This window comes from Lepidochelys kempii, chromosome 2 (genome assembly GCF_965140285.1).
Source record: "Lepidochelys kempii isolate rLepKem1 chromosome 2, rLepKem1.hap1, whole genome shotgun sequence".
NCBI lineage: Eukaryota > Metazoa > Chordata > Testudines > Cheloniidae > Lepidochelys > Lepidochelys kempii.
This window is the reverse complement of record NC_136381.1, coordinates 39564851-39592183: the sequence shown is the minus strand read 5'-3', so window position 1 is coordinate 39592183 and position 27333 is coordinate 39564851. Positions and strand designations below refer to the sequence as shown.

The 27333-nt window shown below is 39.8% G+C and overlaps 1 protein-coding gene across 7 annotated transcripts in view; it reads left to right on the top strand.

Moving 5' to 3' along the window:
- The window catches only part of VPS13B (vacuolar protein sorting 13 homolog B), a 922277-nt gene that overhangs the window by 733611 nt on the left and 161333 nt on the right, over positions 1-27333 (top strand). For 6 of the 7 annotated variants that reach the window (XM_073330465.2, XM_073330462.2, XM_073330464.2 and 3 more), the window contains exon 35: positions 21479-21616. In XM_073330465.2, coding sequence (XP_073186566.2) covers positions 21479-21616 — 138 coding nt within the window. Of the gene's footprint in view, positions 1-21478; positions 21617-27333 lie in introns of those variants that run through there. The other variant, XM_073330468.1, reaches the window with a different exon arrangement.

Here is a 27333-nt window from a genome sequence, read left to right as displayed (position 1 = left end):
AACTGGACCACTTGATAAATTGCTTGTTCTGTTCATTCCCTCTGAAGCATCTGGTACCAGCCACTGACAGAAGACAGGATATTGGGATAAATGGACCATTGGTCTGACCCACTATGGTCAATCTTACATTTTTACTGTGAATGGCATTACAATTCTGCCCTCTACCAACCGCCAGTGGGGCAAGAATGCCAAGAGACATTCCATTAGCCCACTAGGATATTAGGGACCAAAATGTGGGCAAATCAGGACCCATATAGGTGAAGACTACCCAAGACTACCCAAAGAAATTGTTTCCAGACCTCGACCTTGGGGAGATTATTGATCCGATGAGGGCTCTGGGTGACATCACTATTTTTTCTCTCACCAAATTTCATACAACACATTTCATTTTCAAATAGTTTCATAAAGAAAAAATACATTTTACTCAGCTGTAATGAATAGTTACTGTGCAAAATAACACCTAACTAGCATTTAAATGGTTGTCTGTGGAAGAGATTAACTCAAGGAAGAAACAGTAAAGAAAAGAAAGGAAGATTGGATGGCTAAGAGAATATGGTAGAGTGAGAACATAAAGAGGTAGAAGGTTCCCTGGCTCTGTATCTCCAACCTTTTTTTCTCTTCTCTTTTTTGTTTTTCTAATTTCAATTACCATTTTCCTCTCCTCTCCTCTTCCCATCTGTTGCTATCCTTATCTCTTTGCAAGAAACACTTGATTCCTCAGAACTTTTGCTGGGAGAGTGATGACGATCTCCCTGTATATTTATTGTATACTACTTGATATACTACTTATAATGCCCAAGTTGGTCCCAGCCATGCCTGGTTGCTGGAACCATTTACAGGATAAGAACATAAGAATGGCCATACTGGGTCAGACTAATGGACCATCTAGCCCAGTATTCTGTCTATTAGCAGTGGCTGGTGCCAGATGCTTCACATGGAATGAACAGAACAGGGCAATTATTGAGTGATAAATCTCCTGTTGTCCAGTTTCAACTTCTGGCAGTCAGTGGTTTAGAGATATCCAGAGCAGGGGGTTGCACCCCTGATCATCTGGGCTAACAGCCATTGATGGACCTATCCTCCATGAATTTATCTAATTTTTTTTAAACCCAGTTATATTTTTGGCCTTCAAAACATCCCCAGGGAATAAGTTCCACTGTGCATTGTGTGAAGAAGTACTTTCTTACGTTTGTTTTAAACTTGCTGCCTATTCATTTCATTGGGTGACCCCTGGTTCTTGTGTTATGTGAAGGGGTAAATAACACGTTTTTATTCACTTTCTCTACACCATTCATGATTTTATAGACCTCTATCATACCCCCCCCCGAGTCATCTCTTTTCTAAGCTGAACAGTCCCAGTCTTTTTGATCTCTCCTCATATGAAAACTGTTCCATATCCCTAATCATTTGTGTTGTCCTTCTCTGTACTTTTTCCAATTCTAATATATCTTTTTTGAGATGCAGCGACCAGAACTGCACATAGTATTCAATGTGCAGGCATACCGTGGATTTATATAGCTGCATTGTGATATTTTCTGTCCCCTTCCTAGTGGTTCCTAACATTCTTTTTTGACTGCTGCTGCACGTTGAGCAGATGTTTTCAGAGAACTATCCAGGATTACTCCGAGATCTTTCTTGAGTGATAACAGTTAATTTAGAACCCATCATTTTGTATGTGTGGCTGGAATTATGTTTTCCAAGGTGCCTTACTTTGTATTTATTCAACATTGAATTTCATCTGCCATTTTGTCTCCAATTGACCCTGTTTTGTGAGATCACTTTGGGCTTGTCTACACTGGCAATTAACAGCGCTGCAACTTTCTCGCTCAAGAGTGTGAAAAAACAGGGGTGTGAAAGCTGGTAGCTACCCCCTCATTGAGGTGGTTTTTTGAGAGTGCTGGGAGAGCGCAGGGTATTTTTAGAGCTGCACTGCGACCACACAAGGCACGTTAAAGCACTGCCAGTGTAGACTAGCCCTTTGTAATGCTTCACAATCACCTTTGGACTTAACTATCTTTCGTAATCTTGTATCATTGGCAAATGTTGCCATGTCTCTGTTTCCCCCTTTTTCCAGATCATTTATGAATATGTTGAACAGCACTGGTCCCAGTACAGATCCTTGGGAGACCCTGCCACTGTGAAAACAGACCATTTATTCCTACCCTTTGTTTTCTATCTGTTAAACCAGATACTGATCCATCAGAGGACCTTCCCTCTTATCCCATGACTATTTGGTTTGCTTAAGAGCCTTTGGTGAGGGACCTTGTCAAGGGGATTCTGAAAGACCAAGTACACTATGTTAACTGGATCACCCTTGTCTAAGGCTTGTTGACCTGCTCAAAGAATTCTATTAGATCACTGAGTCATGATTTCCCTTTACAAAAGCCATGTTAACTCTTCCCCAACATATTTTGTTCATCTATGTGTTTGATAATTCTGTTCTTTACTGTAGTTTCAACCAATTTGTCTGGTATTGAAATTAATCTTACCGGCCTATAGTGCCAGGATTGCCTCTGGAACTCTTTTTAAAATTGGCAATCACATTAGCTGTCCACCAGTCATGTACCACAGAGGCAGATTTAAGCGATAGGTTACGTATCACAGTTAGTAGTTCTTCAGTTTCATATTTGAGTTCCTTCAGAACTCTTCAGTGAATACCATCTGGTACTGCTGACTTATTACTGTTTAATTTATCCATTTGTTCTACATCCACTTCTGTTGACACCTTGCTGCCCCCCCCTCGTGTGGGATGAAAGGGGGCTATAAAAGGAGAGTGAAGTTAGCTTCCCAATGTTCCAGGTGTAGGAACCCTAAGCCTTCCTTCCTCAGCTCTCTTAAAGGGGGCTAAAAAAAAGAGGAGAGTTGGCTCCAAACTGTACCAGATGCTTAGTAGCCCCAAACCCTCCTTCCTCATCTTCCTTAAGGGATACTTTCCTTCAAATCCTTTTCCAGTCCATTTTATATGCTATCCATATCCTTTCCATAATGAACACCTGCACTGGACATCTGCCACAAATTTTAGACACTAAGTTGTTGTATTATAATCTAACTCCCCAACTTCATTCCTCTGGGTCTAGACCTTCTTTGGGGAGGGCAAATAAACTATCCCATCTTGCCCAAACTGGCAGTGAGGGAAAAATTCCTTCCCAGACCCCATTGAAAAGGGTGACTGGCGTAATGCCTGCAGCAGGTCATGAGGAAACCCAGTCCTTTTGCAGATTTCAGGGTGGTGCTGCCTGCCCAATCCCAGTAAAAGAGGTTTTATCCAGAGCTGCATAGAGTATAAATACCCCCAAGTTCTTCCAGTCAGCAGGAAGGTCTGGACTCAGCTGCTTCGTGCCCTTCCTGTCCATTCCTGTAAATTTCCCTCCCCACCCCCTCGATCCCTGTTGTAAGGGGGCCCTTAAAGGGGCAACATCCATTTTCTTCTGGGCAGACAAGACCCCTCCCTCCCAATGTGTGGTGAGCACATTGTAGTAGTTACTGCAAACATAGAGCAATCAATAAATGGTAATTTTGCTGTCTTATTTGGCTTTTTTTAAAGTCTGCATTTTAAAAACCATAATAATTAAAAAATTATTTTAGAATTTTTGGTGACTTCTGCCACTAAATGATAGTTCATCAATATAGTTTCAAAACCAAATACCATCTATAGAGATGTGGTTGACCAGAGGAAAGCAATGAAGAGAACTGTAATAACTTCCTGCCTGTGTCAGATTAATGGCTGAACTGTTTGAGGAAAGATAGGCCAAATGAGATGAAGTGATCAAATTCAAGCCCTTTATGAACTGATATTATTCTTCATCTCTTCATATCAAATTATATCAATGCATTATTTAGATCTAAAACAGACCCTCAGATACTCATGTACCACTAACGTTGACTTAATGAGAACTGTGCATTTTTGATCAGGACATTCAGGTGAATGAAGATAGACCTAGATGGAATTAAGAGGAAGGCCACAACTTTATTAATTACCACTATGGAAGGATGTTATATGCCCACCTGCCCTGTCTCTCATATACCAGGCACTTTGGTGGGTCGAGTTTGGGAATACAGGGCTCCCACCTTATAACCAATAACTCAGGGTAGACCCTCTCCAGCCTACTCCTAGAACATAGCTCAGTTCTGAATTCTCTCTCCCTCCATCCACAAGTGGGGGGGTAGAGATTACCAAGTGGGGACCTCGGTCTGCAAAGACTTGAGATCTACCCTTTTGGCCTTTATCTGTATAGGACACTGGCCACCTGTTGTGATTCCTAACATTACAAATTCCTATCACCAGCAGGAGAGTGAATTTGTGTGGGGGGGTGGAGGGTGAGAAAACCTGGATTTGTGCTGGAAATGGCCCACCTGATGATCACTTTAGATAAGCTATTACCAGCAGGACAGTGGGGTGGGAGGAGGTATTGTTTCATATTCTCTGTGTATATATAAAGCCTGCTGCAGTTTCCACGATATGCATCTGAGGAAGTGAGCTGTAGCTCACGAAAGCTTATGCTCAAATAAATTGGTTAGTCTCTAAGGTGCCACAAGTACTCCTTTTCTTTTTGCGAATACAGACTAACACGGCTGCTACTCTGAAACCTGTCAAAATTCCTAATACTAATTTCTAAGTCCTACTAGCTTTAACAAAACTGTTTCTCCATGATGCTGTGAAGAAGGTGAAAAAATCTACCTAGTCTCTGCCAGTTTGGCCCAATGGCAAAAATTCCTACTGATCCCCAAACACGTGATGGATTAGATCGTCGGCATCCTAAAAACACTGTCCCTATACTATGAATACAGGGAGGGAAGCTAAAGGGAACAAGAGCCCCCCGCCCCTCCCCCACACCCTGGGAAGAGGTTTAAGCTTATGAAGTATTGGGGAGCCAATGGGGCCACGAGTTCCCAGCTTCCTCCTTGCAGGAGAATGGGAGGCAGGGAGCCCTTGGAGGAGGAGGAACCCAGAGGTACATTCCCAGGAATGCACTCTCCCACTTCTTTCTGAGCTGTCTTTTCCACTGCTGGTGCCATCAATCTTCTTACCCAGTAGGGAGAGGGGGAGATTGTGTCAGGGCAGAACATAGGACCTGATTCTCCTCCACTAAAGTCAATATTAAAAATTTCATTAACTTTAATGAAGAAGAATCAGGTGCTTCGTAGAGCTGGGAAAAATATTTCAGACAATATCTTTTTTTCACCTAAAATGCAGATTCAGGTTGATCAAAACAAATTTATGCTGATTTTGGCTAATCATTTTGGTGGAAGAAAAAGAAAATTTCTGAAACATCGAAGTGAGCTGTTTCAACATTCAGAGTAACAGCCGTGTTAGTCTGTATTCGCAAAAAGAAAAGGAGTACTTGTGGCACCTTAGAGACTAACCAATTTATTTGAGCATGAGCTTTCGTGAGCTACAGCTCACTTCATCGGATGCTGTAGCTCACGAAAGCTCATGCTCAGATAAATTGGTTAGTCTCTAAGGTGCCACAAGTACTCCTTTTCTTGTTTCAACATTGTCAGGCTAGATTCACAAGGAGATTGTGTATGTCTATAGTGCAGTTAAAAAACCACGGCTGGCGCAGGCCAGCTGACTCAGCATTGCAGGGATGGGGCTAAGGGGCTGTTTAATTACACTGTAAATGTATGGGCTTGGGTTGGAGCCCAGGCTCCAGGAGCCCATGAGGTTGGAGGGTCCCAGACCGAATGTCTACACTGCAATTAAACAGCCCCTTAGCCCAAGCCCCGTGAGCCTGAGTCAGCTGGCACACGCCAGCCGCAGGTGTCTAATTGCAGTGTAGACATACCATTAGGCACCGTTCACAAAACTCTGACAGTGTGCGCGCACTTACACGCACGTACACACACATCTAACAGCCTAGTGGTTAGATCACTGGGAGATAGAGGTTTTATTCCCTGCTCTGGAGCAAGGACTTGCACACAGGTCTCCTGCCTCCCAGGTAATTGGCCTGATCATGAGGCTGTAGGTGTTCTGGGGTGGGTCTTTCTCAATCTCTGCTGTTTGAGTGGTTCCACTTTGTATAAATAATTAAGTGTTGCTTGGAGCAGGGACTGGAACTCTGGTATCCCCCTTCTCAAGGGAGTGCCATAACCACCAGCAAGTCATTCTCTGTCTCTGGCCCTGTCATGAATATAAAGGGAAGGGTAAACCCCTTTGAAATCCCCCTGGCCAGGGGAAAGCTCCTCTCACTTGTAAAGGGTTAAGAAGCTAAAGGTAACCTCGTTGGCACCTGACCAAAATGACCAATGAGGAGACAAGATACTTTCAAAAGCTGGGAGGAGGGAGAGAAACAAAGGGTCTCAGTCTGTCTATATGCTGTTTCTGCCGGGGATAGACCAGGAATGGAGTCTTAGAACTTTTAGTAAGTAATCTAGCTAGGTATGTGTTAGATTATGATTTCTTTAAATGGCTGAGAAAAGAATTATGCTGAATAGAATAACTATTTCTGTCTGTGTATCTTTTTTGTAACTTAAGTTTTTGCCTAGAGGGATTCTCTGTGTTTTGAATCTAATTACCCTATAAGGTATCTACCATCCTGATTTTACAGAGGTGATTTCTTTACTTCTATTTACTTTTATTTCTATTAAAAGTCTTCTTGTAAGAAAACTGAATGCTTTTTCATTGTTCTCAGATCCAAGGGTTTGGGTCTGTGGTCACCTATGCAAATTGGTGAGGCTTTTTACCAAACCTTGTCCAGGAAGTGGGGTGCAAGGTTTTGGGAAGTATTTTGGGGGGAAAGACGTTTCCAAACAGCTCTTCCCCAGTAACCAGTATTTGTTTGGTGGTGGTAGCGGCCAATCCAAGGACAAAGGGTGGAATATTTTGTACCTTGGGGAAGTTTTGACCTAAGCTGGTAAAGATAAACTTAGGAGGTTTTTCATGCAGGTCCCCACATCTGTACCCTAGCGTTCAGAGTGGGAAGGGAACCTTGACAGGCCCAAATAATATTTAATTATTTACAATTACAAAGTGGAACAATTTGAAGAGGAGTAATTGAGAAAAACACACTCCAGAATAGTCAATAATTTTGTGATTTGGGCACTCACCTGGATGTAGAAGACCTATGTTCAAGTTCTTGTTCCAGACAGGGATTCAAACCAGTCTCTCCCATGTCCTTAGTGAATGCCCTATCCACTGGACTATTAGGTGTAAGGGAGCAGTATCAGCACCACTTCTTGCTCCTTTTCTTGAGTTTTGTGACTCTAATCCTTCATTTCCAAGTTTCCTTTGCTTTTATTTAAAAACAAATAAAAAGTTTAAAAATGTCTGAAATTGGAAGAAAACATTTCAATCAACCCAAAATGAATTTTTTCTGACTTTTCAATTTGCCAAAAATTCCAATATGTTTCAGTTGCAAGTCGACCCAGAAAGAAAAGTTTTTTCCATTTTTTAGAACTACGAGCTAACTGAAAAATCAGTTATTCAAACAGCTCTAGTCCTTAGTGTCTAAAAGTAAAGGGTGGGATTTCCAAAGGAGTATAAAAGAGTTAGGCACCCAACTCCCAGTGCCTAATGGCCATAAATTCTCTTGAAAATCCCATCATAAAAGCATAAAAAGATACCAAAATAAAACCAGTATATGGCTTAAATAAAATAGGTGATAGTGCTGTGATATAAAGTTTGTAGTGCCTCTTCTTTGGGAAGACCTACCATATTTATAACTCATGGTTCCATCACTCATGATTAACACCATCATCCCAATGTGGTAACATGGTGGTTTTTCAAATTATTTTTATTTCTGGGATCTACCACACGTTTTTTGAGGGCAATTTGCCATGAACTACATTATTTACTGCCATAAAATATAGCATCGGGAGCTTTGCACCACATTTGTTAAACTACTGCAGTCAGTTGGTATGATTGATATTCAGGCGAATTTCTTTGACATATTCTGACCACCTGCTAACAGTTTTGACTGAAAGACATGCATGTATCTTCAAAATAAAAGAACAATATAAAGTTTATTGAAGGAAGCCAATTAGCTTCTGTTTTCTCTGTACAGCCATTTACTGTATTCCTTCCTATATCAGGGATTGTTGGAAAAGTGTTTAAATTACATCTTACAAATGAGTGCTGTTTTCATTAAATCTTTCTAGTAGAGGTACAGTTTATATTTGTGTGTGTGTGTGTATAATATATATACAGAAAGAAAGAGACATGCGTGATGGTGTGCTATAAATTTTTTCTTGGCATTCATTTGCAATGTCCCCATTACTCACAACTGGCAGAACTATGAGTGAGTTATGCAGGCACCCCAAATAAATGCCAGTAAAAACATTATGCACCCCCAAACCCATTGTGCATTTCATATATACCATCTATGTTACAGAAAACTATTTTAGGAATGTTTTGAAAGATTGGATTGAGTATATTTTTGTATCCCTGTACAGGCAGGCCCCATAGTTACTATTAATCCAGCTGTACTGGGCTCAGGGTTTGTAAAAACCTATAAAATAATTTATAGGCCTTCTACAGGAAAAAAAAAAAGAATACAGTTAAAGTCCATCATTTCAGAATCTTGTAGGAGAGTAAGCAAGAGTAGGATTCTATTATGAAACTAGAAATCTCTCATTTCTCATGCAGTATAGCTCCTGAGACATGTTCATGTGTAGAAAAGCTCCAAACCTGAATTTTGTCCATCCTCACGTGAGTGTAATTTTGTGGGATATCTGCATTTGTAAAACAACACAGAAATGTTTCTTGTGCAGATTGATTTAGATAACAATGATGACTCAGGGGTTCAGAATGTTGTAAATCCCCAGGGAAATAAATTAAGACTAATAGTTGCCAGACAACAGTGAGGTGATTATACATGCATGATAAATTAATTTATAATATGGTTCCACAATACATCACATGGATATTACCTGTGGTGTATGTGGTATGGTATAAACACACAGTCAAGTCATACTCATTGAATAATTTATTTGATTAATTTTGTGGTGCTGTTCCAATAATGTATTTAACACATCTATTTTTCATTAGTCATACTGTTTATGGAATGGTATGAATAATTAGTGAATATTCTCAACTTTAAAAACTATAAGAACATAAGAATGGCCATACTGGATCAGACCAAAGATCCATCTAGCCCAGTATTCTGTCTTCTGAGAGTGGCCAATGCCAGGTGTCTCAGAGGGAATGAACAGAACAATTAATCATCAAGTGATTCATTAAACAAAATGTTAGCAAAAGTATTTTTCAATATTTGTCAAGCTCTGTCCACATGATAAACTGGAAAGCCATAACGATTGCATTTACCAGGAACTGTTGACCACCACACCTGTCCTCTGCCCATTAATCAAGCACCCCAAAACAATTTCTCAGATATCAGACTTTTGAACAGCTTCCCCAAAATGTAAACATTTTCTGACAAAATTTGCCATGATGATAAGGCCTCAACTGGAGTATTGTGTGAAATAAACAAACAAACTCTATTTTGCCCATGGTGAATTTGGAACCATATATCAAAATACCCAGGTTGCAAAGTAAGAGAATAAGTACAGCTAATAGATTTTTGTGACACCTACAATCCATGCACAGAATAGGTATGGCACAGACATCACTAGTGCAGACTTTCCAGTATTTCATTTCCAGGGTGAATTAATCCTGCTCTTGATGGAGCAAATCTACCGCGTAGAGGGTAATTCTGGTGTCATGCCTCTTCAACTCTTGGCTTCTCTGTTATGAATGCTGCCAAATATGCTAATTAGTGCAGTGTTATGTGGACTTTCATCATGTCACCCCGCAAAGCACTTAAACTTATGCTTAAATGCTATGTTAAATCATCCTTATTCATTAAGAGATAACCAACTCATTTGAAAGGTACTTTGGCCCAGTGCATAGGGCATCGGAGACTGAGTCCAGAGAACTGAGCTCTGTTCCTGGTTCTGTCCTGACTGGCTCTGTGATCTTCCCATCTCAGTTTCTCCATTTATAATATGGAAGAAGAGGAAGAAAGACAGTATAGAAAAACTAAATGTTGTTGTAACTATTTTTATTTATGTTATCATTTAACTTTGAGGCAGAATGAAAGTAGGCCATTCAGTACAATTCTATCCATATGTCAGGACAATATATCTGTCCTATTTTCTGGTTTGCCTAGTGCTTACATGTACCCGATTGGCTAATTAATATGGGTCTAAGGTTGAGTGGATTCTAATCTGAGCAGGTGCAGTGCAAAACTGACTAAATCTAGATTCCAACTGCAGCCTGTTCCATGTGTAAAGGTTATGCAGTAATTTTTAAAAACCTCCAAAATTAATCTAAAATAACTTTTCTTTACATCATAATATAATGATTTGAAAGTCTAATATCATGTAAGCCAGAGCTAAGAGCAAAAGACTTATAGAACTGGGAAAGAGAGATTCTCAGTTCTGAAATGGGATAAAGCACCTGTTTCTAGCCATTATTGTTTGTGATGTCGTACCTTAAACCTGTCACCGAATTACTAACACCAGTGTAAATTTTGGGTAGGGGAGGAGAGGCATAGGGGAGTCATTATATAGTTTTGGAGAAAGAGGGAAACATTTATGACACAGTTATTCATTTATTTTTATCGTGGCAGCTACGTCATGTAGCAAGTGGAACTATGTGACGTTGTAGTCATAAAATGTTGTAGACATTAAATGTTTTCACCTTCAGTTTGTAAGCAAAATAGACATCTTGAGTCATTATTAGTCCAAAGAAATCCAAACTGACACAGTAAATCTTGTATATGTCTTAAATTTGTGAGAGGTCTTGAAAAGCATTAGAATGCAGTAAGGCCAGAAAAGTCTATCCTGTCCTTTTTGCAGACAGCTAATTTTTAAAAGTGAAAGTGCAGATATTTCTCACAGGCAATTTATAGTGGGAGAAAAAAGTAAGAAACGTGTATGGATAGGGAAAAGTGAGTGAGATTTAGTGTTGGCATGTCTGATATTCGTCGCAAAATCTTCTTCAGCAGGATATATGTTTTTCTTTCTCATTTTTTATTTATAAATGTCTTTGATGCTAAAGAAAAACAACTAGGAAAACAATATGTCCTTGTTTGTCTGAAAGGGTTACTATTGATTTTGTAGCACCATGGGTATCCAAAGGAACGTGGTGAGACCACATAATGAAATATATCCAACATATGTTAATGCATCCAGAGCCGACCCACAGCAGTGCCTGCCTCTCCTAGAGCTAGCAACAGGTGGTCCCATTCCCCAAAAGAACACTTCCCATTCCCCCAAGCCTCTCTCTGAAATCACACCCCTCTGCAACACAGCTAGTGGGGGAGGGGATGCTTGTTACAGTGTCATAACTGTGGGCAAGTAGAATTGTGGTTGTGTATGGATGTTCCAATAAACACTTGTGCTTAGTCCGAGTTTTATTTTTGTAACTGTAAATCTTAATTACTGTGGTGGTTCTGAGAGCCAGGGATAGGAGTTTCATATCAAAATAAATATCCTAATAAAATAAATAATACTGATTGCTTAATACCTCCTGTTAAAGGGAATGGCTGCTTTGTGAGCTGACCTGTGAGCAGGTTCCTATTTTAAAAGTAAAAACAACATTTTCATTCCATACTCACCCTGCTTGGAACAAAATCTAACAAAAGTGACATCTTCTGCCAGCACTGTTATTTCTCACAACTGCTTATTGGCCAATCCCATTTAAGTAGAAATGTTTGCAGTTGTTTTTAACATAATAGTATTAGATATATTTATAAATATTTTTAAATCCATATTTGTTTTATTTTGTGTAATGCAGTCCAGATTTAGTAGCCTCATTTCTTAAGCATGATTCCCAGGACATTTTTGAAAAATATGTTTTCTTTTTGTGTTTGTTTGTGTGTTTCTCTTTGTTTTTAGAGAGATGAATGTGCAGCCTGGTAATTTGTAAGTAAAGAAATTTCCCAAGAAATATTTGTTACGCACAGAATGTCTCCAACTTCCTCCAAAGAACCATTTCAAAAACAGCCATTATAAGGCCACCTAAAGAGCAATCTTGATCATAGTGAATGCATTGTTTATTTCAGTCCAGGCCTGTGATGGCACGAGGGTCCACTAAGAGTGGACATAGAGGCTCATCCCTGCTTTAAGAAAAGGCGGACTTGTGGCACCTTAGAGACTAACCAATTTATCTGAGCATAAGCTTTCGTGAGCTACAGCTCACTTCATCGGATGAAGTGAGCTGTAGCTCACGAAAGCTTATGCTCAAATAAATTGGTTAGTCTCTAAGGTGCCACAAGTACTCCTTTTCTTTTTGCGAATACAGACGAACACGGCTGTTACTCTGATCCCTGCTTTAGTGGGTGCTCAAGCAAAATAGGGTGGGGATGAGATCAGGTCAGGCAGCTTCTGCTGGTAGACTCCTGCGGTATGCCACTAAGATTTTAAAGTTCCAGGCGCTGGCAGAATCCTTAAAGAAATCCGTTGCAGTGCCACCTGTTCCCCTTAGAGTAAATTCACTTTCCAGCACAGCCACATCTAGGGCTATAGGGAAGCACAGATTGGACTACCTGGAACAGATGGATTAAAGTTTCCCATAGGTATCTGCATTCCTGAGTTTTTCAAAAAGTCTGTGAACTTCCTATCAAAAAGTATTCAATGGATGCTTTGGAAAAATATGTCCCAGAATTTAGCCTTAAGCTGCTATAAATGTTTCCATATTTCTGTTCTGTAAATTGCAATGAAAACAATTTTTATTTTTATTATTTATTTTGTATTACCATAGAAGCCCCAGTCATGGACTAGGACCCCATTATGCTATGTGCTTTATAAACCCAGAACAAAAAGGCAATCCCTGCCCCACGGAGTTTACAGTCTAAGTACAAGACAACAGACTGATACAGACAGACCAACAGGAGAGTTCAGGAAAACAGTGAGAGTATATTGATCAGAACAATAGGCAGTCAAGTTTTTAGTAGGCATCATGGCAAAGAGGTCTATGGAGGGTTTTGAAGGAGGATAATGAGGTAGTTTTGCAGATGTTTATGGGGAACTTCTCCCAGGTGTGAGAGTCAGCATGAGAGAAAGCACAGAGCTGCTTGTTTGAAAATTTAATAAGATGGCAGCTGACACCGTGGGCTGATCAGAAGTGGGGGTGACCTTTCAGTACTGAATCAGAGATCACAGTTGGGTGGGGCCAGGTTGTGGAGGGCCTTGAAAGTGAAGACAGATAGTTTGTTTGATATAACAGAGAAGAGGGAGCCAGTGAAACAAATAAAATAACCAAACATTCTGCTTTAGCATTTACAAGCAAAACAGGTTGCCACATTATGCTAGTGCATGAGAAACTGCATGTGAAATTAACTAAATGCTAACTATAAACCAAAGTGAACCTGTTAAACTTTCATAGTCCAAGGTGTGAGAGATACAGAAAGTAAACTAATATCCTAAAAAGTGAAAAGTGGTTTTCTTTAAATGTATTAATATACAGGATAAAGTTTTCAAAAATGCCTGCTGAAATGTCCATTGAAAATCAGTTGGACTTAGGGTCTTCCATGACCGTGGCACTTTTAAAAATTTCACCTAAAGTGGTGGTAGCAAAAAAATTTAACACTGATGTTGTTGTTTGGGTTTGAAATGTTAATATTGAACCTGACCCTCTGTCCGTTTTAATGATCTCCATAAAATAATATACAGACAATTATAGGAATAAATTTTATGTAGATTTGTTATAACTGAATTAATTTACAATGATAAATCAAGTAATAGAATTAATTATTTTCTAACATTTAACTTATTTATACTGAATAAAATCCCTTTTCCTTGTTTGGTTAGCTACACTAGTTTATAATTATTTGTCTTTTGTCTTTCATTCTCCCTTTTTTAAGTACACAATGTAATTGGTTATAAAACATGAAAATAATACTTTGACCTTCTGAACAGCCTTCTATCCCAGTATCTCAAAGTACATTGCAAACACTAATACATTTAGGCTCACAACATCTGTGAGGTATTCTTAGGGCTGTCGATTAATTGCAGTTAACTTATACGATTAACTCAAAAAAATAGTGATTACTCTTACTGTTAAATAATTTCAAATATATTGATTTCTATTACAACACAGAATACAAAGTGTACAGAGCTGATTTTATATTAGTATTTTTGATTACATATATTTGCACTGTAAAAATGATAAACAAAAGAAATAGTATTTTTCAATTCAGCTCATTACAAGGACTGCAGTGCAATCTCTTTATCGTGAAAGTGTAACTTACAAATATTGATTTTTTTTGTTACATAACTGCAAAACTCAAAAACAAAACAATGTAAAACTTTAGAGCCTACAAGTCCACTCAGTCCTATTTCTTGTTCAGCCAATCGCTAAGACAAACAAGTTTGTTTACATTTATGGGAGATACTGCTGCCTGCTTCTTATTTACAATGTCACCTGAAAGTGAGAACAGGCATTTGCATGGCACTGTTTTAGCCAACGTCGCAAGATATATACATGCCAGATGCTCTGAAGATTCATATGTCCCTTCATGCTTCAACCACCATTCCATGGTGGTTCCATGCGTCCATGCTGATAGCAGGTTCTACTCAATAATGGTCCAAAGCAGAGCGGACCGGCGCGTGTTCATTTTCATCGTCTGAGACAGATGCCACCAGCAGAAGGTTGATTTTCTTTTGTGGTAGTTTGGGTTCTGTATTTTCCGCATTATCTCCTGCAAATTGTTATCAAACTTGTTTGTCAGAGTGATTGACTGAACAAGAAGTAGGACTGAGTGGACTTGTAGCCTCTAAAGTTTTACATTATTTTATTTTTGAATGCAGGTTGGGTTTTGTTTTTTTTACATAATTCTACACTTGTAAGTTCAATGATAAAGGGAATGCATTACAGTACTTGTATTAGGTGAATTGAAAAATACTATTTTTTTTGTTTTTTACAGTGCAAATATTTGTAATAAAAAATAAATATGTGAGCTCTGTCCACTTTGTATTCTGTGTAGTAATTAAAATTAATATATTTGAAAATGTAGGAAACATCCAAAAAAATTTAAATAAATGGTATTCTCTGATTGTTTAACAGCACGATTAATCGCGATTAATTTTTTTAATCGCTTGACAGCCCTAATTATTCTTGTTTTATAGATGAGGAAAACAATTCCCAGAGAGGTTAAAAGACTTACCCAAAATCCCACTGAAAGATACTAATAAAGGCAGGATTTCTCTCCTACTAGAAACACTTTTAAACCTACTTCTGGTCACATTTAGACCTTTGTACTGTAAAGAGCTCCACACAGGTGGGCCCATGTGCAGAGGAAGGGCCTTAGAATGCATTGCAAGATGTATTTCCTTCTCCAGGCTTTTCCACTGTGTGCATAGCCATTCATTTCCCATACACACTTGAAAGGAGAATACCATGGACAGTCTGTGAGGTCAATTTTATAGTGTTTTTTCCCCTTAAACAGGTGTTTGTGCTGGAAAGTATGACAGGTCCTTTATAATTTAAAATATTCTAACCCATGTTTCTGTGTAAGATTAATGGCAGATGAAATTCAAATCTGAATTACTCATACATTGTACACAGCTTAACAGTATCAATTTAGGAAAAGGACTTGGGCATCAGTGCAGACAACTCGGTGAAGACCTCTGCACAATGTGCAACTGCAGTCCAAAAAGCAAACAAAATATTAGAAGGTATAAACAATGGGATTGAGAGTAACACAGAAAACACTATAATGCTATTATACAAATCAACAGCTTTCCCTAATCTGGAATACTGTGTGCAGTACTGGTCACCACATTTCAAAAAGGATGTTGCAGCAGTAGAGAAAGCTCACAAATAGACAGTGAGAATGATTAGGGGCATGGACAACTCTCTCATTCATAGATTCATTGATTCTAAGGCAAGAACAGGCCATTGTGATCATTTAGTCTGACTTCCTGTATAGCACATGCCATAGAACTTCCACAAAATAATATCTACAGCATATCTTTTAGAAAAACACCCCATCTTGATTTAAAAATTGTCAGTGATGGCAAATCCACCATGACTCTTGATAAATTGTTCCAATGGTTAATTATTCTCACTGTTAAAAATTTACGCCTTATTTCCATTCTGAATTTGTATAGCTTCAACTTCCAGCCATTGGATTGTGTTACACACCTTTCTCCACTAGGTTGAAGAGCCTATTATTAAATTTTTGTTTCCTATGTATGTACTTTTATAGACTGTAGTCAAGTTACGCATGAACCTTCTCTTTGGTAAACTAAATAGATAAAGTTCCTTGAGTCTGTCTTTGTAAGGCATGTTTTCTAATCCTTTAATCATTCTTGTGGCTCCTCTCTAATTCGTCAACGTCCTTCTTGAATTGTGGACACCAGAACTGGACACAATATTCTGGTAGTGGTTGTACCAGTGCCAAATACAGAACTAAAATAACCTCTCTGCACCTACACAAGATTCCCCTGTTTATGCATTCCAGAATTCCATTAGCACATTTGGCCACAACATCACACTGGGAGCTCAAGTTCACCTGTTTATCCACCACAGCCCCCAGATTTTTTTTCAGAAACACTGCTTCCCATCCTGCCAGTATGGTTTACTTCCATTGTTCACAGATGTATACATTTACATTTAGCTATAATAAAATGCGTATTGTTTGCTTGCACCCAGTTTACCAAGCAGTCTAGATCACTTTGCATCAGTAATCTGTACTTTTCATTATTTACCACTCCCCCAATTTTTGTGTCATCTGCAAACTTTATCGGTGATGATTTTACGTTTTCTTCCAGGTCATTGATAAAGATATTAAATAGGGCCAAGAACTGACCCAGGTAGGACCCGACGCGAAACAGACCCACACAGTGACGATTCCTCATTTACAGTTAAAGATTGAGACCTATCTGTTAGCCAGAGAGAGACTGAAAGGAGATGAATAAGAAGGGATACAATAAAAGAATACAAAATAATGAATTTTATAGAGAAGATAGACCAAGAATAGAGCTAGCTGGAGAAATACTGACAAAATGTTTTTTTTCCATGGGAATTTGCGGATTCATCAAAATCAAAACGTTTTGTGGCGATAGTTCTATTTTACCAAAGTTAAAACAAAAATCTGCCTGATTTCCTGCCAGCTTGCGACCCAGCTTCTTGGCAGCCTGCCTGGCAAGCTGATGGTGAGCCTGGAGGTCCTGAGAGTCCCAGCTGCCAAACTCCCAGGCTCAGGGCTCCTTGGCAGTTCACGCTCTGAGAGCCCAGGTTCCTTTCCCTTTCCCAAATAATTTTGAAATATTTGGGTTTTGTCCCACAAATGAAACCAGTTTTAGAAATAGTTAAATCCTCCATAAAATAGAATTACCTTTTCCCGCCCACCTCTAATCAAGAGTTCCTGTTTTTTACCTGTCTCATAACACAAGAATTGAGGGGGCATTCTGTGAAATCAAAAGTCTAAAAATTCAAAAGTGAAAAAAGCACAACAGCGTATTAGATAGCACATGGTATCATTGCCAAGAACTTAATGAGATTCAAAGAGGGTTTGGATTTATTGATAACAGTAATGTTATCTATCATTAGTTAATTCTAAAATAAGAGTTTTGGAAAGGATATAAAACCTCATGTATCAGAGTTTAAGCCCATTTCTACCTATTAGGGATCAGAACGAGTTTTTCATTGGGAACAGGATAACCACATTTGTTTACTTCAGGGTTTCTTCCTCTGACATATCTGGTACTGACCCCCATCAGACAGGATCCTGGACTATTTCCATACTGGGTCTGATCTACTATGGCAATTCTTACGTACCTTTGTTTCACTCTCATCATGGTGAATCCTATATCAGACTTTTTCTATAGGAGGCAGCTTCTGGCAAAGACGTAATCCCTTCATTTTCAGTTGACAGAGCCTCTGATTCTCAGTGTCTCAAAATTACCATCTTGGCTGTCAATGCATAATAGTTATTCATATGCTTTTTATCTTTAATGCCACAGAGTAATCTATCATATCATGCAGCAGATAACATTTCTGACTCTCTTCTCTCTTTTCCCTCTTTTTGTGTTTCATCTTCTCCTGTCCACTTTTCAGCCCTTTCGCTTTCCCCTTCCTTCCTGCCCCCACTGGTTCCTCAGTAGTTATCCTGCCCTCTCCTTTTTACTCACATCTCCATCCCTCTGACTTCCAAAGGCTTTTATTAAATCCAAATCAGAGTGTTGATTTTTGAGGGTATCATAGGAAATGGAGGTGGCAATGACCTATTATAGTACTTCATCTAGCCTAGTTCCCTGCCAATGCATAGTTGTTCCCTAGTGTTCCCATAGTTGTTCCCCAGTGTACATTTTATAGTGTTTTCTTCTATTTTTAAACATTCTAAACTATAGTGTTTCCACCAGTTCCCTGAAGAGATTGTTCTATATTCTAATAGATCTCACCATCAGGAAGTTCTTTAATATTCAGCCTAAAATTTCTCTCTTCTAAATTTCATTCCATTATTTCTGTGATAATTTATACCCTCTGTGGCATGCTGAATGATTTATTCCTTCCTTGGTGTTTAACCCTACAGATATTTGTACACTGTTTTCCTCCTTAGATTGTACCTCAGTCAAGCAACTCATATTTTACTCCTTTTACCTTTCCTCATAAATTAATCTGTCCCGCTTCCTGGTAATTTTTGTTGCTCACTCCAGTTACTCAATATTAGCATCTGAAAAAATAAAAGGAGTACTTGTGGCACCTTAAAGACTAACAAATTTATTTGAACATAAGCTTTCGTGAGCTACAGCTCACTTCATCAGATGCATGCAGTGGAAAATACAGTGGGGAGATTTATATACACAGAGAACATGAAACAATGGGTGTTACCATGCACACTCTAACAAGAGTGATCAGGCAAGGTGAGCTATTACCAGCATGAGAGCTGGGGGAAAAAAACCTTTTGTAGTGACAATCAAGGTGGGCCATTTCCAGCAGTTGACAAGAACGTCTGAGGAACGGGGGGGGGGGGGAATAAACATGGGGAAATAGTTTTACTTTGTGTTATGACACATCCACTCCCAGTCTTTATTCAAGCCTAAGTTAATTGTATCCAGTTTGCAAATTAATTCCAATTCAGCAGTCTCTCGTTGGAGTCTGGTTTTGAAGTTTTTTTGTTGAAGAATTGCCACTTTTAGGTCTGTAACCTAATAACCAAAGAGCATCTGAATAACCCACTTATGTCACCACCCAATCTTAACTTTGCAGTCTTTCAGTCCTAGTTTTCTTCTCATTACAGTACTTAAGAACTTCATTAATGATCCTGGTTTGGCATCATATGGATCTTTTAGGCTATTGGGAGAATTAAAAATCCCTGATGAACATGAATAGTATCCTGCAGTTTCAAGCACCTTGAGCTGCATTTGTATATCTAGTATGTAATCAAAGAGCTTTCCCATATGTTAACACTTTTCATCTATTTTGTTGGATATCTTCATATGTAAAGAGTTAGGCATTTTATAGTATAAATATTTCTTTAGGTGGATCATAGAAAAATGCATATAAGTATTAAGCAACAGAAAAGGTGGACAAAATTTGCAGATTTATTTTAGCAACAATACATACCTGTCAGTTTATATAGATCAGTGACATTCATTGCGTTATATACTGTAATTTTTACAAGGTTTTCATTATGTGATAACTGACATTTGTATGATGTTAGTAACCATATAATGGACAGTTAGTACAAAAAATAAGACTTTGTCATTATTGTTTTGGTTCTATACCGCAATGTTTAGAACAAGAAGAGTATTTGGAAGTAACAGTAGTTTCTGCAGAAACCTTATTGTTGTGAGTTGTTCTGAAGCTGTGCATTTAGAATAAGGAAATGAGAATACAAGAATGTAGATAATTTATAAACTGTGACATACCAACCTAGATAGTAATAAAAAAATCTATTGTTATTTATTATTTACTCATTTGCATATTATTTGTACTATGCTAGGCACTGTTTAGACACAGAGAAAGACACACTCTTTCCCTGAAGAGCTAATAATATATGAAGGAATACACATACCATACTGTTCAGCAAAATTAAAGAGGAAGTATAATAACCATAGAAAATGCAGAAATCCAAATGGACAAAGTACATGTATACTGTATGGAGTGATCAGGAATGAAGAGCTCTTAAAATAACTGTTGAGAAGTGACTTTATAAATGGATAGTGGGAACAAAGTAAAGAAAAAAAAAGAATTTTGTCTGTAATGTAAATACCACACAGTACATACACTGCTCTAAAGTCATTGCTTGCCCGAAAATTGATCAAATAAAAGCAGAAGAATGTGCTAACTTTTGATCTTTTCTATATAGATCTAAAGTCACGATCAATCGGTTTCCGTCTGTTCTTTGAAATCACATAAGGTTCATATGTGCCAAGTTTTATATGAATCACATGATAAGGTCAAGTAATACAAATTCCAAGGCTGACTTTATATACCCAGATCACATATGACTGTGATACTATATTACCATATGTTGACTATAATGGTGGGTATGTAAATGCTGATCTTGAAAGGAATCCCATCAGTAAAACTCAAGATAAATAAAATTATAGTAACACTTTTCAAATTAACTAAAAATGAGATGAACTCGATGGCAAAAAAAATATTACGAAATAGAAAGGGGCAAAGGCCAGCAGGGCATTCTGTGATCATAAAATCAGAGAGAGAAACTTCTTGGAACTAAAGAAAAACTGTGAATATTTAGACTTTTTAAAAAATCATGAAATGCCAAAATTCAGCAGTTACTTTTTTAATAGAGTTATTACAAAAAAATTCTGTGGATTGCCAAAGACTAAAAATAATCTGGTCATGTTTTTTTGTCATCTGTGGGAGCCAGAAAGTGAAGAAATACACAGCACTGAGCAAAAGTTAATTTGACCTTTTATTCACAATCGTGAATATTAAGGATTGACAAGGGAATACCATTAAAGGATACCTGCAGCAGGCGCTACTGAAGTAAACTTCAAAAGCCTAGCAGTAAAAAGTGACTGCAATGTCAGTGAAACTCTAAATAACTACATTGCATACTTGAGCATGTAATGTTCTGATCTTTTAGACTTCTGTATAATTTGTGCTTTCTGTTGTTTGTGTTTACTATGATGCAAAGAAAATCTAGAAGTAGTAACTAGTAAAGGTTTAATTTTCACTAATAGCAACTTTTAGCTCATACGTTTTAGGAAGAATAAGGAAAATGTTCCTAGCAGTTAAGCTAAACTGAACAGATACTAAGAACAGCCATGTCAAATCTTTTTATATTTACTAATATAGTATTTGGCTTTTATTACACACATTACAAATTAAGTATAATTATTGTAATGTACTCTGTTATATATACATATACACACACTAATGTACATGCAGGTATACCAGCTTTGTGTATATGACTACAAATACTGCATATAAAATAGTATATAAATGCTATAGTCATGTGTATATGCTTAACCTTGTTTTGTTTTGCTTCCCCTGTTCTATTTAATCACACTACTAGCATATCATTAATAAACATGATGATTATCTTATCATCTGCAGATCCTGGAAAGACACTTCCAGAAGCTCTTGATTACTGCAAGGTTTGGCTACAGACAGTAGCAGGAGAGATAGATGCTAACAGTGGTATTCCACCTCCTCTCATCACACTGCAAATTAAAGACTTTCTCAATGGGCCAGGTAAGTGGTGCACTTTTGATCAAATTTGAATTTTGTAATGTAATCAGTGTGTGCATATAGAGTCATCATTTCTTTGTAAATGAACATTCCAGAAAAATGTTTCCTTCTTTCTCCATAAATGTGGATTTTTTTAAAAAAATTATTTTATTTATTTATTTATTTTTGCCAAAAACTACACTGGAGAGAGGTCCAGGTTGAACAGAATTAAAGTGACAGATTTAGGGCCGGGTAAACGTCTTATCTTTGAGGACTAGACACTGGAGCCTTAAACCCCTAGAAATTTCAAATTTGTAGATTTCTAGTAGAACCCAAAATACCTGCCTCTAGCCTTTGGAAAGCAGTGAGACTGTAAAATGTATGGCACGTGTAAAAAGACTTGTTTAAAGTCATTTTTAGACGTTTATACTGTTCCCTCTGAACTCTGTTCAGTTGGATTCATGGTAATCTAGACACTTGGTGTTCTGTGCTAGGCCGCAGGCCTATTAGGAGTGCTCTGAAAGAACGAGGCCTACATGCAGCAAAGCAGCGAGTTATTGGCTTTATTGAAGGTAAGTGACACACACTCAATAGGGACTCCAAGCGTTGCTGTCCGGAGGCGGGGAACCCAGCGCACCGGAGCTCTGCCTGGGACGAAGTCCGACGAAGGGGAAAACAGCAAGCCAAAATAAGCACTACACAGAAACAGCTTATGAATATATAATTAGGTACTTTTTTAAAGGGCTTTCCGCTACCTGGCAAAGGGCCATGCAGGGCAGACAGAACTGGCCTAAAGCTGGTTATAGCTGGTTTTCCATGTCCTACAGTGACCCGTCGGCTCCGAGAAAGTAGACATTCCCTAGCTAGGCCGTAACAAAGTCTTCCGCAGTCCCTTACACTTGGTATTACAGGTGTAGAGATACAAAACAAAAATATTCTTAATAAAATTTTAATCTTCTAAAATAGCTTTACAAAATAAAATAGCTATTATAAAACTATTTCTATAACTAATATAGCATATTTAGAATATGTGGTAGCATGGTATAAAGGTTTTACTGGCACTTATTTGAGACAACATGCATAATTTGTGTCTTTGCCCCTCATGAACAATCCCAAACTCATGTCAATAAAAGCTTTATACCAGACAACATCATGTATTCTTTATATATGAATTACACATGAAGAAAAACCCTACTTAACAGAGTGTCTTTCCCCATCAACCCTGATTACAGGATGAGCCCACACTGAGAGGAATCAGTGATTCCACTACAAAAGGAGCAGGAAATTGCTGTGAAGGGGGAAGCCCAGGAATCTACATTTATGTCTGCAGATACTGCAGGGCTCAGAGTCAGTTAGGGAAAAGCTCAAGAAGTAGAAGAATGAGGAAAGCTCTTCAAGCAGGGAGGCCTTGGAGAGACCCTGACCAAGTAGGGAAAATACTGCAAAGGCTCAGTTGGAAAGGCCTGTGAAGAAGACAAACTGCAGGCAGGAGGTGCTTGGAAGCAGAAAGACAGTCCTTTCAGGGAGGTGGGGCTGTGCCTAGCTGCAGCTGGGCTGAAGTTTCAGCTGTGCGCATTTGTGTTCTGTTTTTGGAAGATTTGAATTACTTTGTATTACTGGGAGAGAAAGACACTGAACTGGGGCTTGGGTCCAAGAGGGCTAGCATGCACCTGGGGACTCAATAAATTGGACCCCAGGAAGGAATTGTTTAGAGCCCTATGTGGATACAAAATTTATATCTGCAAAATTTAAAATTCTGTGCCAAAAAAATAAAAAATATGTGCACAGTATTTTAAAATTCTGCAAATTTTGTCAGTAAATAAATGTGGCTCCAGTATGGCAGTGGGGAGCACAGGCCACTGGCTGCATTGAGGTAGGAGATCACCCTGAAGCCCCCACCTCCTCTGGTACAGGGACTCAACAGTGAGGCTGCACACAGAGCAAGGGCTATGCCTGTCCTGAAACACCCTGGGGCTCTGCCCCCCTGCAACAGGTGTGGGTGGGAAAGTTCAGGACAGCAGGATCCAAGTGTGGAGGGGTTTAGTGTGGGAGGGATCCAGGTGTGGGGCAATCAGTTGGAGATCTGGATGCACAGTAGCTCATTTGTGGGGAGGGGTTCCTGGTGCAGGAGCAATGGGACTCTGCAGGGGATCCAGGTGAAGGTGGTTGGGTGTCAGAGATGGGGATGTGTCTGTCTGGATTTGCAGAGATGGAGCTCGGCGGGGAGGGGGTCTGAGTGTGGGGGGCTTAGTGGGGGGTCTGGTTGATGAGGGAGTCGAGCTTGATGGGGTGGGGTCCAGATGCAGCTGGCTGGGGATCAGTGGGGTGGGGGTTGGGTGAGGGGGGGCTCGGCAGAGAGGTCCAGGTGTAGGGGGGTAGGGCTTGTCAGTGTGAGGGTTCGATGGGCCTGCTTAACAGGGGAGCCCCAGCTGCTGCCGAGGGGATGCCGCATGCCAAGTTCCTCCTTCCTCCTGCAATTCCCCTACCCCTTTTTTCTCCATCCCCCCGTCACTCCCACATTCCCGTTCCCCCTGCCCTATTACACTCCCTTCCTTCCCCACTGCCTCTTCCCCGCACCCCCCCTTCCTCATTTCCCCACCCTCCCTTACCCAATCCCACCGTGGGCACTCACTGTTGAACAGAAAACAAGAAGGCTCCCAGCACACAGAAGGGGAGCACAACTGGCACTAGGACCCAGGAGGTGGAGTTCAGCTGCAGAGTCAGCGGAGCCAAGACACAGCCTCCTTCACTGGGCAACTCTGCGCTTGCAGAAATGAGGCAGGGCAATGGCAGGTAACCCCATGTGCCCCCTCATGCCTCGCCTCTATTTGGGAGGGGCAATCTCTCCCCAAAAACTGCACCCATGCACCCTCTCCCCTCCAGCTTCCCTATAGTTTTCAGCAGAGAAGCACAAGAATTCTGTGTGCAGGGAGGGAGGATGTTTTCTGTGGGCATGCAGTCACACAGAATCCCTCCAGGAGTAATGTTAAAAGAACATTAGTAAGGTTTGCAAAGATTGATTGTGACACCTTAATTTATCCCCCTTATGCATATGAATTATATTACAGTCTTTAATTACGTGATCACATTCTACTTTTTCCACTGGATCCCTGCCTCATTCAGCAGACAGAATGGACATGGCTCAGTTAATGAGCAGCTGTTCAATATTTTATTTTCTCATCATTGTTCGGAGTGTACCCCCCATGCTTTATTTACTGCACATTATTAAAACCTGTTCTGAAGACAGAATTATTAATGTCCTCATGGGCTTTTCTGTGGCGCTCATTACTATAGTAGCTAATTACTTCACAAACATTAATGAATTTACTTTCACAACACCGCTGTGAGGTACTGAGAAACTGAGGCATAGAAAGATTAAGTTCAAAAGTTTCCACTAATTTTGGGTGCCCTGTTTGAGACATCTAAGACCTGATTTTTTTGACTAGTTAGCATTATAGAGCATTTTATATGTTCAAAGGACATCTCCCATTGACTTCAGTTGCAGTCAGCTCAGTACTTTTGCAAATGAGACCCCGGGATATCCAGTTAGGCACCTAGATAGTGAGAGTCACATAATTAGTGACCCCCCGGAAAAAGGCTTGGTTTAAATGTCTTGCCTGGCATCACACAGGAACTGTGGACGAGGCAGGAATAGAATCTAGTTCTCCAGGACAGCATCCAGCTGCCTGAACCAGGACAGCATCCTTTCTCTTTCTTTAATCCTCTGTCTCATTCAATACACACTTCTCAACTTGTGAAACAAATGAGGCAGGGGTCCTACAGACAGCAGCCTTCTTTATTACATATCCCTTATTCATCCCCAGAGCAGATCCATCCTGTGCACTGAATGAGACAAGAGTTTTATGGAAGAAATAGTATGTGATAGTGTGAATTAAAGACGGTATCATACAGTATACAGATGCACGGGCAACCTTAATTTTGTCATGTGTTAATTTTTGTCTACCTGACTTTGCAACCTTAATAATGTTCAGTGTGGGTTTTATATGTGTAATTTCCCATGATTTTAAAAACGCAATCTGAAGAAATGGAAATTCCATCATGTGGCATCCTGTTCACATCTCCATGGGTTATCAGCAGGGTTGGAACTTCTGGATCCACCACACAGACCTCTGCCGCTTGAGCTAACAGAGTAACTAATAGCAATAATAGGCTGTCTTCCTCTGTGTGGAGCAGCACTATAGGGGAGAGAGACATATTTTGCCACAGATGTGTATGACAGCAGAGAATGGTGAGACTCAGTAATCCTGGCTTCCATTCTGAAAAGGACTGTGCTCTAAAGGGCATGAACTCTTCTGCCTGTTGTCCCCAAGTTTGTCCTCTTCTGCCCCATCCCTTCCAACCTGTCCCTTTACTAGTCCCATCTCTTGCTTGCCTGAGCTCCTTGTCCCAGTCCTGTTGTCCTTGCCTGCCCAGTTCCAATCTCCACTCCTCAGGCTTCTCATCTTCAGGCCTCTGTAAGAAGGCTACCTAGCGGCAACTTTAAATAAATATACAGGGGAAAACCATTAAAGGCATTATTTGAAATAGTTTTTGCACCAAGGGATTCCTTCAGATGGCCACCTGACAAATGGCCAGACTTTTTACCAAATTACATAACCATGAAGCCCAGTTTAATGCAAATAATACTAAGACGGCCTGAGCTATTCTGTCTGCCAGGGCCAGGACACCGAATTTAGAGACTTTCCTTAGGAATGGAGTTGAGGTTGCTGCTAAGCAAACCCTGGCAGTCTCTACTGGTGGGTTTCACTTTCCTGTGATTTAAGTGATTCCCCCATGTGCCTAGTAGACAATAAATCTCCTACCTCCAAATATAATTGTGTGAACAGTGGCACTGGAACGCTTTTTTAGAATGGGAGTGCTGCAACCCCTCTTACCTCTGTCCACGCCCCTTGCTGCCCTGCAGAGCTGGGGTCAGGAGCAGGGCCATGGCTCTGGGATGAGAGGACACGGACAGGGTAAGGGGCTAAGGCTAGGGCCACAGCTGGGGGTGGGTGTGGAGCCCAGGGCGTGGGGCCAGCAACCGGGACCACGACTGGGCATGGGGCCGGCAGCCGGGACCGGAGCCAGGCGCAGGGCCCCAGGGCACAGGGCCACATGTTGGGCCAGCAGCTGGGCACAGAGCAAAATCCTGTGCAAAACCTGGGCTTGCCCCCCACACCATTAGTTCCCTCGCCTATGGGTGGGAATAGGATGAGTCTCTTTCTGCTCTATCCTCAGCAATATAGGCAGATCCTGAGTCGGTGTTCAAATTCACTCCTTCCTGGTCTTTGGCTTTATTGGCAACTCCAAAACAATAATGCAGTATAAACCTTTGCATGTTTCCTTCTAGATCTTGGCTGTTTCCCTCCAAGACCTCTTTTGGCCTAAGACACATAGCTACATTTTTATCACCTGACTGGTTCCAATTGGACCCATTTCTAAGCATGTCTCAGCCGTAAATACCCTGAATCTTAACATAGAATTTTGGCTCAGGTTGGTTCAACAAAACATCCCTGCCTTCCAGTACAGGTTTTTACAACCTGTTACAACTGAGAGCTTGGTCAAATAATTTCATCATCTTTACCATTCCACAATGTTAGAGCTTTGACTAGATCCCTTTAAAACTTGCATACAACCACACAACTACAATAAGTGCTGTTTCAGACCTAGTGAAAAGAAAAGATGCAGTGGTTTAATTCAACAACATGTGAATATCAACAGTACAATAAAAACCTCCTAGT